At 46.0% G+C, this 15778-nt stretch overlaps 1 protein-coding gene across 1 annotated transcript in view; it reads right to left on the bottom strand.

Moving 5' to 3' along the window:
* The window catches only part of LOC144755450 (AMP deaminase 1-like), a 2827830-nt gene extending 2816739 nt beyond the window's left edge, over window positions 1–11091 (bottom strand). Inside the window, exon 1 of the mRNA XM_078644388.1 lies at window positions 10823–11091. Coding sequence (XP_078500514.1) covers window positions 10823–10955 — 133 coding nt within the window. The 5' untranslated portion in view covers window positions 10956–11091. The remainder of the gene's footprint in view (window positions 1–10822) is intronic.
* Between the last annotated feature and the right edge of the window lie 4687 nt (window positions 11092–15778).

Genomic DNA, 15778 nt, shown 5'->3' with positions numbered 1-15778 from the left:
CCCTCCCATCTGCGTCCTCCAGGGGACCCAGCCATCCCTCCCAGCAGGCACAAAGCAGGTCTAGGGATGCGGGCCCTTGTTTACTAAGGAGCAATAAATCTGCGATATCCCCCCTCTGACCAGGTTTCCCATCATCACTTGGGCCTCCAAGGGGCTAAATTAGAGGAAGGAGGTGGGGGGCGGAATGTGGGCTTGGAGGGCGTGCCTCAACTGTAAGTACTTGTAAAACTGGGAGGAGTGGAGGAAGTAACGGTGTTGTAAGTCTGCAAACGATCTGACATGGTCCCCCACCCAGATGTCTCCTAATAGTGAGATCCCGACGTGGTCCCATCTACGCAAGTCCTGGAGGGACGAGACCTCGTCCAGCCAAGCCCCACTTCACAGAGGCGTCTGTCTGGTGAGTTTCCGGTCCCACTTAACGTGGCATAGGGCAGCTCGCCACGCCATGAGCACTGCTCTGGTGATGGAGGGGAAGAACCTGTGGTACGGGGCTCCCCTAAAGGTAGGCTTCGATCTGTGCAAAGTCCATTGACCTGAGTTCCACCCGATGTGCCGGGTTGGACCAGCCGCCCGGGAACCAGTCATGGATCAAAATGAGCCTGGTGGCCAGGTGGTAGAGTTGAAGATTGGTCACCCCCATGCCCCCGTCGTAGGGGCGTATGCAGGGCTCGACAAATCCACTCGCCCGCTCGCATTTGCGAGGGAGAATGGATGAGGACGAGCTATTTTTAGGTCCTACTCGCCCTTTCAGGCGAGTAGGAAATCAAACTAACTTTTGTCTTCCGTCTTTAAAAACAGAGCAAAAGTGACAAGATAACAGATTTAAAGGCATTTTTATTGCTCACAAAGGAAATGAGCAATAAACATGCCTTTAAATCTTGTTATCTTGTCACTTTTGCTCCGTTTTCAGAGACGGAGGTCAAGTGGGTTGGAGTCAGGTCGAGGGGATTTTCCATGGTACTAGACCTGCAGGACTAGTACAATTTTTCGGATTTGTCGAGCCCTGGGCGTATGCGGCAATGTGCTAGGGACATTCGCGGCCTCCCTCTTCCCAACAAAAATCAGGTGAGGACACCATCCAATTCCCCAAACCAGCTGCCTGGGTCTTCTCTGAATTTAGCTTCAGGCATCTGTCCTTTATCCAGGCTGCCACGTTCTTCATACCTTCCTGGAAACAGAGTCTGGTGTCATTGGAGTTGTTTGTGAGCGAGAGGATGAGCTGGGTGTCGTCAGCGTAGGATACGATGCTGAGCCCATGCAGTCTGGCGATGGCGGCGAGGGGGGCCATGTAGACATTGAAAAGCGTGGGGCTGAGCGATGATCTCTGGGGCACTCTGCAGTTGTTTTCCGTGGATTTGGAGAGGAAGGACGGGAGTCTGATCCTTTGGGTTCTGTCGGAGAGGAAGGAGCGGAGCCAGTCAAGGGCGGCTCCTTGTATTCCTGCGTCTAGAAGGATGTGGGCTGCGGTGTGTCCCTGGTCCTGTAGCATGTGGATGTCGTCAGTGGCGGTGCGGAGGGCGGTCTCGGTGCTGTGGTTTCTGCGGAATCCAGACTGGGAGGCGTCCAGGATGGAGTTTTCTTCTATGAAGGCGGTAATCTGGGCGTTTACGAGTCTTTTGTTGACTTTGGCCAGGAAGGGGAGGAGAGAGATGGGTCGGTAGTTTTTTAGGTCCGTTGGGTTGGCCCCTGGTTATTTGAGGAGGGGTTTTACTTCCGCCCGTTTCCAGTCATCTGGGAAGCTACCTGATCTGAGGGAGGTGTTGATGGTGCGTCCTAGTTCGGGTGCGATGACGGTGGCGGCTCTGTGGAAGATGTGCAGTGGGCAGGGGTCTGTTGGGGCTCCTGAGTGGGTTTTCTTCATGGTCCCTGAGATGAGTTTGACGGTAGGGGGTGTCCCAGGACGTGATGGTCTGCTTATCGGCAGCAGTGGGTGGGGGGTGGTGCTCATTGTTGGCTCGCTGAAGTTGTCGTAGAGGGCCTTGATCTTGAGCTAGAAGTAGGAGCTGAGCTTATCGCAGAGCTCTTGGGAGGGTGTGACGTCTGTGGCTTCGCAGGTTGGTTTTGAGAACTGTTGAATGACGTTAAACAGTTCCTTTGTGTTGGTCATGTTGGTCTGGACTTTGTCTCTTATGAAGGTCCGTTTGGTGTCTCTTATGCACTGGTGGTATTCCTTCAGGGCGTTCTTGTGGACGTTCCGTGCTTCCGTGGTTTTCAGGTTTCTCCACATTTTCTCTAGGCATCTGCAGGTCCGTCTGGCTTCTTGAAGTTGTGGTGAACCATGCGGCTTTTAGTGGGAGTTGTTTGGCGGGGGCAGGGGGTGCGAGCTTGTCGACGCACCAGGAGATCCAGCAGTGAAATTCCCTGGCAGCAGAGTTGCACCCAATGGCAGAATGATTTGCTTTTTTAGGTCTGTGTTAGCCAAGACCTTTTGATTTTACTAAAATGATCTGTATGACATAGTTACTTATAGGGTTTAGAGCCACACTTCATTTATGTGTCTGTGTTTTTATCATTCGCATTTTTATCCAATCCACTCAAGCATGCATCAAGGGGTAATGCGTCAGTCCAGTTTAGTCACTGGCGGACTTCACTATGAGATACAGCATGCTGCCCTTTCACTATGAGCACATTAACACACAAAGTACTTCCCTTCAGTGAGCAATATAGTAATGTGTTCTTTTATAGGCCAAAACCATTTCTGCCATTAGTCCTTTGTTTTGCAGATTGACAAACACCCAGCAGATCCTTGAACAATAACATTTTGTACAAATCATGACAAAAAAAGCAAGATTTGCCAAAAGGCTGGTGGACTACGCCAGACCTATTGGACTTGCCAAGGCTTATTCTTTTTCTTAGTTGCCTCTTTGGTGTCTCTGAACTCTGATGAAGAAGATTAACTACTGAATCCTTCCAGCTGCCATACAAAAATGATTGTGACACCTTTGGGAGAAAAATTACTACAGTGCACAAATTGTGCTAAAATAAAGTTGAACAATGTTGTCAAAGACTTAGTTACTGCAACATGAAAGCAAGCAGCAGAGAGTAGGTTAGATAAAATCATTCATTTAACCCCTTCCATTCGTCAGACGAGCAGGATCCATCCGACGCATAAGTGCTCATGTGCGTCTGACTGCTCCCATGAGTCTGACTGCTCTTGTCCGTCCGACGCCATGGCACAGGGAATCCCTCTGCTGCGGGCACCATAGGGATTCTCCCCCCCCCCCCACACAGCCTCAGGAGCTGGGGAAGAGCTTCCCCAGCTCACAAAGGCTGTATTTTAGGTTTCCTTAAATCACAATCAGAACGTACGTCGCACTGATGTCATTTCAGTGAAACAGAAAATGAAATGAGCCAAGAGGCTCATTTCAATTTCACTTTCTATGTGCTCAGGGGGGCTTTCTCAACCCCCTGAGCATGTAGAAAGTCAGGAGGGTTATAGTTGGAAAGGGGAGAATCTCCCCTTTCCAATGGAACGTCTCACTAGTGGATCCCTTCTCGGTGATTGCCCCAGGAGAGCGATCTGCAAGCAGGGATCCACCCACTAGGCACCAGGGAGTGGGAGCGGCCCCTTGGGCAAGGGCCTTTTCGCCCCCCCATTTTACATTGGGAAAATTAAGTCTTTTTGCCTCCCCTGGGGGGCATATGTGGGCAGTAGCCCCTAATCTGTCCCAGGGGGGGTAGAAAGCCCACTAGATACCAGGGATTCTTTTCCCTATTTTAATTAGGGGTGGGGGCTGCCCAATATGGGCATACCAATCCCTCCACCCCCACAAAATTACAGTCTTTCTGCCCCCCTAGAGGCAGATGGGGCAGAAGCCCACTAGACACCAGAGTTCTTTTCCCCCAATGAATTTAGGGGATGGGGTTGTCCAAGATAGGCATGCCAATGCTCCCACCCATCCCCCCACACACAATTCCAGTCTTTCTGCCCCCAGGGGACAGATAGCACCCTAGATGCTAGGGATTCTTTTTTTATGGGCCCTGTGGGCATGCAAATGCCCCCACCCTACCACCCCCAAAGAAAACAATAGCCTTTCTGCACCCGAGGAGGCAGATGGGGCAATAGCCCTTGATCTGCCCCCCGCACCCCGAGGGCAGAAAGCCCACTAAGCACCAGGGATTCTTTTTTTATATATGTTGGGTGCCTTAAATAGGCATGTCAATGCCCCCACATCAACATAAAAGGCTACAGTCTATCTACCAAATCAGGGAGGCAGATGGGGCAATTGCCACTTATATACCCCTCTGGGAGAAAGAAAGCCCACTAGGCACCAGGGATATTGTTTTCTAAATTTCAGGCTGGTGACTGCCCAGAATGGGCATGACAATGCCCTGACCCTCAGAGGCCCCTGATCTTCCCCCGGGCGGCAGAGAGCCCACTAGGCACCAGCGATTATGCTGGCTTTTTTATACGTAAGGGTGAGGGCTGCCCAGAATGGGCATCCCAATGCCCCTAACCCTCCAAAAGAATAGCTACAGTCCTTATTGCCCCGTTGGGGACATATCGGGGCAATAGCCCCCAATTTCCCGCCTCCACAGGGCGGCAGAAAGCTCTGGAAACATAGCAACCCTGTGTATTTTTCAGGCTATCTGAATAACACTGGTGCCTTGGACCGCTCCCAGAATGGTTTCCGTCCGGGTCATAGTACAGAGACCGCACTTTTAGCAGTGAGTAAACATCAACAGATCATCCTGGTTGAGGGACAAACTGCGGCTCTCATACTACTCGACCTCAGCGCTGCATTTGACACGGTCTCCCATCAGATCCTCCTGCGTCGCCTAGAGGAGGCGGGGGTAGTAGGTCCGGCCCTGGAGTGGTTTTGTTCTTTTGTATCTGACAGATCATTCCAGGTCTTGCCCCCCCCCCCCCTTGCTCTCACACACTCATGTCATCAAGCAGGGGGTTACACAGGGCTCAGCTTTAAGCCCTGTCCTGTTCAATCTTTATGTTCAACCCCTGGCGGCGGTGGCGAGGGATCATGGCTGGACCATGGTCTTGTACGCCGATGATATGCAGCTGGTGGTCGCCCCCTCTGATGACCATACTCGGGGCGCCGCGCATTTTCAGGCAGCTTAGCGAAGGTCACGCACTGGATGACCACCAACTGCCTTCAACTTAATGCCAAAAAGTCAGAAGTGCTGCTGGTGGGGAGAGATAAGGGGCTCTGGAGCAAGCACTGGTGGCCGGCGTCTTTGGGCAGTGCCCCCACCCCTAAGCCAGCAGTAAAAAATCTAGGGGTCTGGTTCCACTCTAATCTTGGGTTTCAGGAGCATACCAAGAAGATTGCTGTAACCTGCTTTGGTCTCCTCCGGGGCCTGAGACCCATGTTGGGCTTCTTTGATCCACCTACCCGCCAGTTGATAGTCCAGGCGACTATTTTGTCTTGACTATACTATGCTAATTCACTTATGTTGGGCGCCAATAAGGCGGAAGTCACTTGCCTTCTGTGTGTCCAGAAAGCAGCTGCCCGAGTCCTGTTGAGGCTCCCCAGAACTTGTTCTGCGATGGGTGCCTTGCAGCACCTGCACTGGCTACCCATACCTCAAAGGATTCAATTTAAAGCATTATGCCTGACCTTCAAAACCTTAAAGCTATCTTCCCCCGAGATTTTGTCTAATTTGTTGATCCCCTATGTACCCACATGCCAGCTACGCTCGGCCGACCAATTCCTGCCAACAGTCCCCCAGGTGAAGCGCCTCAGAGCAGGGGGGTCGGTCGTTTCGGTACCTTGCCATAAAACTATGGAACTCCCTCCCTGTCCAGATTTGTCAGCTATTTTGCCTGTTTTCCTTCCGTAAAGTTATCAAAACCTTCCTATTTTCTACGGTCCAGCTTTTTCTATCTACTGACACTGCTGCAAGAGCCGGGACGCCTCTTTACTGAGGCAGCTGTGCGCTATACAAAATTACCTAACATAACATAATATAACAAAACATATTTTTTAAAACAAGACACCAAGGGGAATCCAGGATGGGGTGATTTGTGTGGCTCTCCCTAGATTATGTTTACCCAGACTCCCTTGCAAACCTCAAGCCATGTAAAAACCACCTTTTCCCAACATTTCAGTGATGGAAAGTTCTGGAATCTGCCCAGATCCACAAACTTCCACCCACCCAGAATTTCCCAAACTCTCCCGATAAAAATGGTACCTTACTTGTTTGGGCAGGCTTACTATGTGCGACAGGAAATTACCCAAAACGCAACGTTGACACACCACATTTTTACTGTGAAAAATTACTATTTTTTTGCAAAGTGCCTAGCTGTTGAGTTTGAACCCTAGCACTGCCGGCACCTAGGGAAACCTAGAACACCTATACATTTTTTAAAACAAGACACCCAGGAAACCTAGCAAACCTATACATTTCTGAAAACTAGACACCCAGGGAAATCCAGGATAGGGTGTCGAGTGTGGCTCTCACCAGGTTCTATTACTCAGAATTCCTTGCAAAGCTCAAACTTTGTAAAAAAAAAAAAAACACACATTTTTCCCACATTTCAGCAATGGAAAGTTCTGGAATCTGCGCAGATCCACGAACTCCCACCCACCCAGCATTGCCCAAAGTCTCCCTATAAAAATGACACCTCACTTGCTTGGGCAGGCTTACTACCTGTGACATGAAACGGCCCAAAACGCAACATGGACACACCACATTTTTACAGTGAAAATTGACCCATTTTTTGCAAAGTGCCTAGCTGTAGATTTTGAACCCTTCCGCTGGCGGAACCTAGGGATACCTAGCAAACCTAAACATGTTTTAAAACTAGACACCCAGTGGAATCCAGGATAGGGGGATATGTGTGGTTCTCACCAGGTTCTGTTACTCAGAATCCCTTGCAAACCTCAAAACTTTGTAAAAAAAAGATCACATTTTTCCCAGATTTCAGTGATGGAAAGTTCTGTAATCTGCGCAGATCCACACATTTCCACCCACCCAGCATTCTCCAAAGTCTTCCAATAAAAATGATATCCCACTTGTGTGTGTAGGCCTAGTGCCCGGTGACAGGAAACAGTGCAAAAAGCAACATGGACACACCACATTTTTACAGTGAAAACTGAACCTTTATTTGCAAAGTGCCTAGCTGTAGATTTTGAACCCTAGCTCTACTAGCAGCTAGAGAAACCTAGCAAACCTATACATTTTTAAAAACTAGACACCCAGGTGAATCCAGGATGGGGGACTAGAGTGGCTAACCAGGTTTTATTACCCAGAATCCCTTGCAAACCTCAAACTTAACACATTTTCTTCACATTTCTGTAATGGAAAGTTCTGGAATCTGCATGGATCCACAAAATTCCTCCCAACTCGCGTTGTCCGAAGTCTTCTGATAAAAATTATACCTCACTTGTGTGGGTAGGCCTAGTGCATGCAACAGGAAACGACCCAAAACGCAACATGGACACACCACATTTTCACAGTGAAAACTGACCCCTTTTTTGAAAAGTGCCTAGCTGTAGATTTCTAACCCTAGCTATGCTTGCACCTAAGCAAACCTAGCAAACCTATACATTTTTGAAAACTAGACACCCAGGGGAATCTAGGAAGGGGTACTTGTGTGGCTCACCAGGTTTTATACCCAGAATCCCTTGCAAACGTCAAACTTTGTAAAATAAAACACATTTTCAACTGTTAGTTTCCATTAAAAAAAACCTTGACGGATCTACACAAATTACCCCTTGCTGAATTCAAAATTGTGTCTACTTTTTTTTTTATGTATCGCTTTCCGGGATCCATTATTGCTTCCATTCCCATTTCTACCATTAACTGAAAGGTTGTTTAAAGCACAAAAAATAGCAAAAAAAGTCTATGTCCCAGTAAAATGCCAAAACTGTGTAAGACTTTTTTAGTTTTCTGACAAAAGTCAGTCTGTCCCTGAAAGCTGAGAATATGGTGATTTCAGCACCACAAACCCTTTGTTGATACAATTTGCAGAGGACAAAACCCAACCATTCATCTTCAGCACTTTTTTCCAATTGTCCCCCCTAAAAAACAACATTTGGCTATATTTTGAGTAATTTCTGGGTTCCCTCCAAGGGAATCAACAAACCTTGGGTACCTTTAGAATTCGAATGATGCTGGAAGAAAAGGACACAAATTTGGCGGGGATAACTTATGTGGTCAAAAAGTTACAGGGGCCTAAGCGCAAACTATCCCAAATAGCCGCAAAAAAGGTGAGCACAGGAGGGAAAAAGGCCTAGCAGCGAAAGGGTTAGTTAGGTTCATGATTTATTAAGTTGTACTGGTATATTCAATGTGTGGTAGAAAAGTGAATGTGATAACTTAGGTATTATAAAAGATTCATAAAGCATCTACATTAAATAACAATGTGTGTGAAGGGATGTATGACGCTACAACGCATGCTTTTACATCGCATGCCTTTACAACGCGGTTTTTACATCGCATACCATTACAACGCATAGCGCTTTTGGGTGTTGGATAGTGAATAGTTTAATTTACTATTCAAACTCCAGTCCCCGTGGACACTAGGGAAGGTTATTGGATAGTAAATTAACCTATTCCCTATTCTAGAGCGCCCCCCAGCGCAATGCGTTGTAATAGTTTGCGTTGTAATGACCGCATTGTAATGGTAGTGCGTTGTAAAAGTTTCGTTGTAAGTGATGTTTCCCGTGTGAAGAAGTAATGAAACTAATGTTTAGATGGCATTTTGTGTGTATTTTAGGAGTCTCATTTTAAAACTCCATGTTTTGCATACGTGATTATGGGCCCCAAGTGGGGGAGATAAAAAAGAATTTGCACGTTTATAAAAAGATCAAATGTCTAACTTTCAGAGAATAATCTTCATATATGCATTAATGAGAATCAGTAGAAACAACATTAACATTCTATGTTTTGAAACATTTGTATACTTTGATACTTTGAAAATTTAGTAATATGCCACAGTTACACATGTCAGTTTCAATGAAATTAAATTGCTTTATGCGTGCAAATGAGTTTAAAGACTCTAGAATGAAATGTATAGTTCCATTATCTTATATTTTATATTTCATGAACCGTATTCAATTTAGGCATGCATTTTCCTCACTTGTAACTTTTTTGTTACTTTAGGAACCTCTGCCATGAGAAACTGTTTTCTTGAACTCACTGTGTTTCTGCAAAAAGACCATTGTTGAAAATAATAAACACCAGATGGTTCGATGGCTTACACGATTATCACACCTATTTGCTATAATATGTGTCCTCTTTATGCTGCACGATAATCGCCCTATACGAACTGACCAATGGACTGAGTGGTCTGACCAGATGAGGTGACCCAGGAAGTGTCACCCTAGAACTTGTAGATTAATATACGCTGTGTGACGGAACGAAAGTGGTGGAGCTTTTGGACAGAGACCCTTTCTTTCCTTTTAGAGATCTAGCTCTTTTGCGGCGACTGTTGGCTGTGTGAGCTATTCCTGGACTTCTTTCTCTCATGGGAGAGAACCTTTGAGCTTGGAATCGTTCATGCCCTTTCCTGAACTTTCCTGGGATTTTGGTAATTGATGGTCCAAAAAAGTATAAATTTGATTATTCTGAACTCCTAAATTTAATTCCTTGATATTGATATATTTACTCTTCTTAAAAATTACTGATAAAACTAAACCATCCTTAAATCCTTTTTCTGTCTCTCTGGGTCTTATCTTCAATTATTGATTGTGAATTCCAATTGAGTATTAATGAGTGACAGGAATCTGAAGAGAGATCTCTGGACAGCAGTCTAACGTTACTATTCTGCACAACTATAACTGAAATATTGGCTAGTATGACTTTAATCCAACTGAATTCCTTCAGGAGATTTGGTCTAGGTGTGATAATTCTGTCCTTGCATAGCGTAGTGTTGAGGATTATATATATGACCCTAATGACTAGTTTGTAGGTCAGTCATCCGATTCCTGGTCCTCATTGGATAACTGGATTGGATCCCCTATATATCCGACCCCTCTCTGCACTATTCAAGATCCATCGGAGGACCAAGTAAATGAAACCTGAAGTGAGTATTGGAAGACAAAGTAGAAAATGAAATGGCCTAGTGGCGCTACAAGACCTCCCTGCCAATCTTTGCTTAAAATACTTACTAGAAGGTAGCATTTTGTAAAACATTCCTTAAAATTGTGGATACTTTCATTCACAGGGATGAAAAGGTTGCCTCGATAAACATTGCCCCACAACTTTTATGTAATCTGATGTATCAATATGTTGCTGTTACTGAATTATTTCAAGTTCGTACACAGCAACTAATGGAGGGCATATTATCAAAACAGGCGATAAAATTATTGCCGCTTTATCGGCAGAAAACTGCCGCTGAAACGGCGATCATAGGCTTGATAATATGCTCAATGGAATTCCAATTGAAGCCCATGTTAGATGTGAAGGACATCTAACATGGGCTTCAATTGGAATTCCATAGAGCATATTATCAAGCCCATTATCGCCGTTTTTTCGTCATTTTTCTGCCGCTAACGCAGCGATAATTTTAACGCCTGTCTTGATAATATGCCCCGTAATTCGTTGCTCCTAACTAAAATAGTAATAAAACAGGTTGCTTTACTTTTCTCTGTGGAATAAGCTGTTAGCATGGCAAAGTATTAACAAAAAAAATTCATGTTTGATCCAACAACAATGTTCATACATTTGTGTTTATAATACTTTGTGCATTTTCGGCCGTTAGTCTGTCTAAGCAAGCGAAAGACAGTAGACGGTCATTCTTTCCTAAAATGATCGTAAAACGGCCTTACAAATAAAGGTCACTTGAGAACGACGTAGCAGACTTTTTTTTAAACGCTCACTGCCGCGAATTAAACAGCGTTCTCATAATCATTCCTACCAGGTAGGGGCGGCCAGTACTGTGCACTTGTCTTGCTGCTAACTCTCGATATTAGATTTGACATTGCCCCGGTTAATAGAGTCCACTGTTCAGGGTCACTGTCCCATGTCGTACGGTCTTTAGCCTTCGCCATATCTCAAACGCGGTACGGCGAAACCGTAGCAGCAGGCCGCTGTTTCGATGAGAAGTGTAGAGAGGACGTCTTCTAAAGCCGACTGGATGAAGCTTTTAACTGTAGAGGGCGGCACGCGCTGGCGTAATAGCTGAAGACCTCATCACGATCACGTTCACGTTCAGTCTTTGCCGACTGCGCGCCGCTGGGCAATCTCTCGCGTACGGAGAGCAGGAGAACGCTCAAGTTCTGTCGCTGGAGTAAGCAATGTAGACCTTGGCGCCAGTCATCGACTACGACTGTTGCATATACACAGGATACACCTATCATAGCTGCCAAGGTTTCAGCTTGCTAATGAGTGACATTTTATTTTTTCAGTGTACTTATTGTTGTGTTCTAGTGTTCAAGGCCTGTGGCGTACCAGGCGTGTGACCCTGCAAAATAAATAGGGTCCACGCACGGACGTGTACGCCAGTTGGCCACGGCGTGCAGACCCAGTAACTTGCCACCCGTGTCCGTGCTTTTATTACCAGCCGCCACGTGCATTATATAGTGCCTGCAGTGCCCCGATATCTAGGGCCCTAAATAAGTGTCCCCACGCACAACACTTATGAGTGACATTCAACAACTATGAGTGACACTTACTCGTGAGCAAAATAAAGCAATGAAGACCAGGGAAACCTAAATATCAGAATTCACACCCATTTGTGCAACCAAAAACTCTCACTTTACTGTACCAGTCGGTAAAAATTTAGAAAAAGAAAATCACAAAAAGTCCGTATTTTCTCCCTCATTAGTTCATCCTACAAACAGTAGGAAAACGTGCTTTAGAGCTTCGCGTAATGATACCTGACTGATACGTAAAATAAAAGAAAACTGAAAAGTCATGTTAAAAGTGAATACAAATGGCTTAAAGTGTACATGAACAAATGTTAATATCCGGTATATTTTTTCAATACTTGCAATCCTTCCTACCTTGAAAAGTGAGGACCCGACCGACCATAGAGGAACCAGCAGCTGCATTCTGGCATTTCCCCATAGATGGAAAAGCACTGTATGAGATGGTGAAGGGCCGTTCTCAAGACTTTCCTTTCTGCCTGGACTGAGAGTCCTGGCCCACACCGAACTGTGGAAGCACCGGGCACTGTGGCAGGGCCTAATTAGTGCATCCATTGGAACAAATAAGCCAGGCTCAGCACAGTGATGATGACGCTTTATGAAAGCTTTAAAATAATTTTAAGCACATATATTGCGCATTTTATTATTACGGTGATTTTGTCTGTTAAGGAAGACAAAATAAGCCAGCCTCATTTAGAAATGAAATACGAACCTCGACGTTGTAGAGTTTCGGCAAACGGTGCAGCCACGCTATCTTGTATTTCATAAAAACAAACTCCAATTTTGTAACGTGAATGTAGAGCACAACTCTACACCTAACATGGGCGCTGTCAGCAGAGCACCATTCTGTGAAATGCGTATTCTAACACGTGTGAAGTTGAACTCGGCAATAGTTTCGAGGCTTCCACTAGATCTGTTCCCCTTAGCAAGCGACGAATAACTTCCGATCTGGCATATGCCTGCGCTGTGAATTATTACAGCCAAGCTGGTAATGCTCTGGTAACACAGGACGTCATTGCGTAACCGGAAAGATCACACAGTTTCTTCCTGCCAGGTGATCTAGTGTCAGCCGAGGCTGTGTGGGGATGTTTGGAATTGCGCTGTAGCCAAACATTTCTTGCATAGAGCTGCTACGTGAATGGGGATAATGAGGCCCTTGTTATCAGGCCATTCTCTGCAGCCTATCACGTCCTCATTGCCAGTGCCCGAGTTAAGTGCAAGTAAAGATCTGTATCTGTAACCTACGGAAATGACTTTTCATTTCAGTGCAGTGATGCGGAGCACCACACTGAAATGCGATAGTGTCACGCCTGATGCGTGACACTTGGCATGACTGACCTCTGATTTTTTTATGTATTGCGAGCGGGCAGAATTAACAACTCTGACTTAGAGGTTAGATTAACGCGTTTTCATACATGCCAACATTTTAGAAAAGGTAAGTGTGAGATTTTGGAAAAAAAGACGTTCAGAGTTTATATTTGACGATTGACTTCTGTTGAAGTGGAGGCAATTTGTGGCAAGAGACAGCTAAAATAAAGCCATTTTGGGCTTAAAAAATGGGAGTCTCACCCTTGTATCACGTCTATTGGCGTATATGCACTTTGGGCCTATCCACAGTATCATCGCTCGTACATGAGTGTAGCGTCCTCAGCCGTGTAGCATGTAAATAGATTACGCCACATATGAAGCACAGTATTACACGTCTTAACCGATTACTGAAAAGTACTGCATCATGAATTTTATTAACCACACCCAGGGCCAGATGTGCAACCCTTTTTTGCGGCCGCAAATAAGAGAACCTCCCATTTGCGGCTGCTAAAAAGGGCAATAGCATGTACAAATGCTATTTTGCTAGTCCCTGACACGCAAAATAGCATTTGCGACTCTCACTATTAGAAAGGGGCGTCCCTTTCTAATAGCGAGTCAACATGCTATGTACTAGTATTTTGCAACCGCATTTGCGGCAGCAAAACCCTCTCAGTTTACCACCTACTTCAAGTAGGAGGTAAACCACTCGCAAAGGGGAAGAGGTCCCCAGGGGATCCCTTCTCCTTTGTCCCTTCCTAATGTTGGAAAATATTTTTTAAGAGCATTCAGTGGTTCCAGAGACAACTGCCTGCCCTTAAAAAAATTAAACTGAAAGGTTTCATTTTTCTTCTTTAAGTGCATACCGTTTTCCTTTAAGGAAAACAAGCTGCATTTAAAAAAAAAAAAGCTGCTTTATTAAAAAGCAGTCCCAGACATGGTGGTCTGCTGAGCCCAGCAGGACACCATCCCTGGAAGGGCTGTCATTCCCAATGGGGTCGCACATTGCGAGAGGCTCATTAATATTAATGAGCCTCGCAAATTGTGACCCCCATAGGGAATTGCAAGCAGTGTGAAATACACTGTTGTACATTGGAAATTGCGTCTCGCAAATTGCGGCTTGCATAAGAGTGGCTATTTGCGATGCACATTTTTCATGGTGGTACATCTGGCCCTTAATCACTTGCATCTCTAGACTACAGAGTCTGTTAGGGACCATATGGGTCCGGCGCACTTTAATACACAAGACACTATGGGCCAGATGGACAACTGTTTTTTGCAGTCGCAAAGGGATTTCGGCCCCTTTGCGACCGCAAAATAGGTCAGCCCAATACACTAACCCTATTTTGCGAGTCGCTCATCAATTAGCGACTCCCAAAATAGGGTTAGCGACTTATTATTAGGAAGGGGCGTGCCAAGTGTGTCCCCTCCTAATAGCGAGTCCATAACCCATGTATGAATGTTTTGCGACCGCAATTGCGGTCACAAAAAATACTCACTGTTTACCACTGTTAGATCTGGGGGTCTCTAGTCGGCAATGGTATTCACCTTTGTCCAAATAGGGACCCTTACTTCTAAGTCAGGATAAGGGGATTACACTCCTTTATAACCCCTGCTCACCCTCTTGGTAGCTTGGCACGAGCATACAGGCTTGTCTCAGAGGCAGTGTGTTAAGCATTTGTGAATATACACAGTAATACAGTGAAAACACTACTGATGGACACAACACAGGTTTTATACAAATGAGTATTCTTTATATAGACTTAACACAAGACCACAAACGACAAATATCCACAATACTACTCTTAAGATTGCTTTAAAGATGATCTAAGTTACTTAGTTCAAGTTGATGATAAATGTGACAAAGTTCTCAACAAAGTACCTGGATGCGTAACGCAAAGTAAACAAAAGGCTTGTAAAAGGGGAGATGCGTCGGTTCCGTGATCCGGGGGAGATGATGCGTCGTGCCTCAATGCTTGTGCAGAGTAGGGGATGCGTCGTGATCCTTACCGGTGCAGAGGTGATACGTAGATTCTCAGCCTACGGGCCCGTTGCGGTGCGCAAGATGGTGCCTTGATGCGATGATCCAGTTGCGATGCGAGAAGATAGCGCCCTTGAGGCGATGATGCGATGATGCTGCGATGATGATGCGTAGGCGCCCTGGCAGCCTTGCGACAACTCTGTACTTTAAAGCCGCGACAGGCCCTGTGACACGCTTCTCCTGTGATGCGATGGCGACTCTCTCGATGGCGTCACGCTTCTCCGGTGATGCGACAGCAGGCAGCTTTGATGAACACACGCTTCCAGGGAGATGTGGCGAAGGCTCGCTTCTCCGGCAATGCGACGATCTCGGCTGCGGCGGCGACACGCTTCTTCTCGATGCGTCGCGCTTCCAGCTCCCAGCGACACGCAAATGTCTGTAGTTAGAATTCCCAGCAAGGAAATTCACAGGGGGAGCTGGAGATGAAGTCTTTTGTCCCTGAGACTTCAGCAGGACGCAAGCACAGTTCAAGCCCTTGGTGAATATTCTGTAGATGATGAAAGTCCTTAAAAAGTTCTTCCTCTTTTCCTTGGCAATAAAGCAACCACTGCAGGTCAACCTAGCAAACAGCACACTGGCAGAGGGGCAGTCAAACTCCTGCAGCTTCCTTGGTTCTTCTCCTTAACAAAAGGTTTCTTGTTCCAGAAGTGATCTAAAGTTCTTGGGACTGGGTCCCAATATTTATACCCCAAAATCCTTTGTTCTCTGAAGGCAGAGAGGCCTCTGCCTATTCCAATCCAGTTCCTGAGCACTTTTTTTACATGACTCTCTTCCTTTCACTGTGCAGGGCAGAGACATCAGCCGCCCCACAGGAGGTGGAGCCAGCACACGGGAGGGAAGATACAGCTCTGGAGCACTTTGTTGACATGATTCCTCCTCT

The sequence above is a fragment of the Lissotriton helveticus genome, chromosome 5_1, assembly GCF_964261635.1.
Source record: "Lissotriton helveticus chromosome 5_1, aLisHel1.1, whole genome shotgun sequence".
NCBI lineage: Eukaryota > Metazoa > Chordata > Amphibia > Caudata > Salamandridae > Lissotriton > Lissotriton helveticus.
Note: the sequence above shows the minus strand (reverse complement) of the source record. Positions and strands in the feature narration are given on the sequence as shown.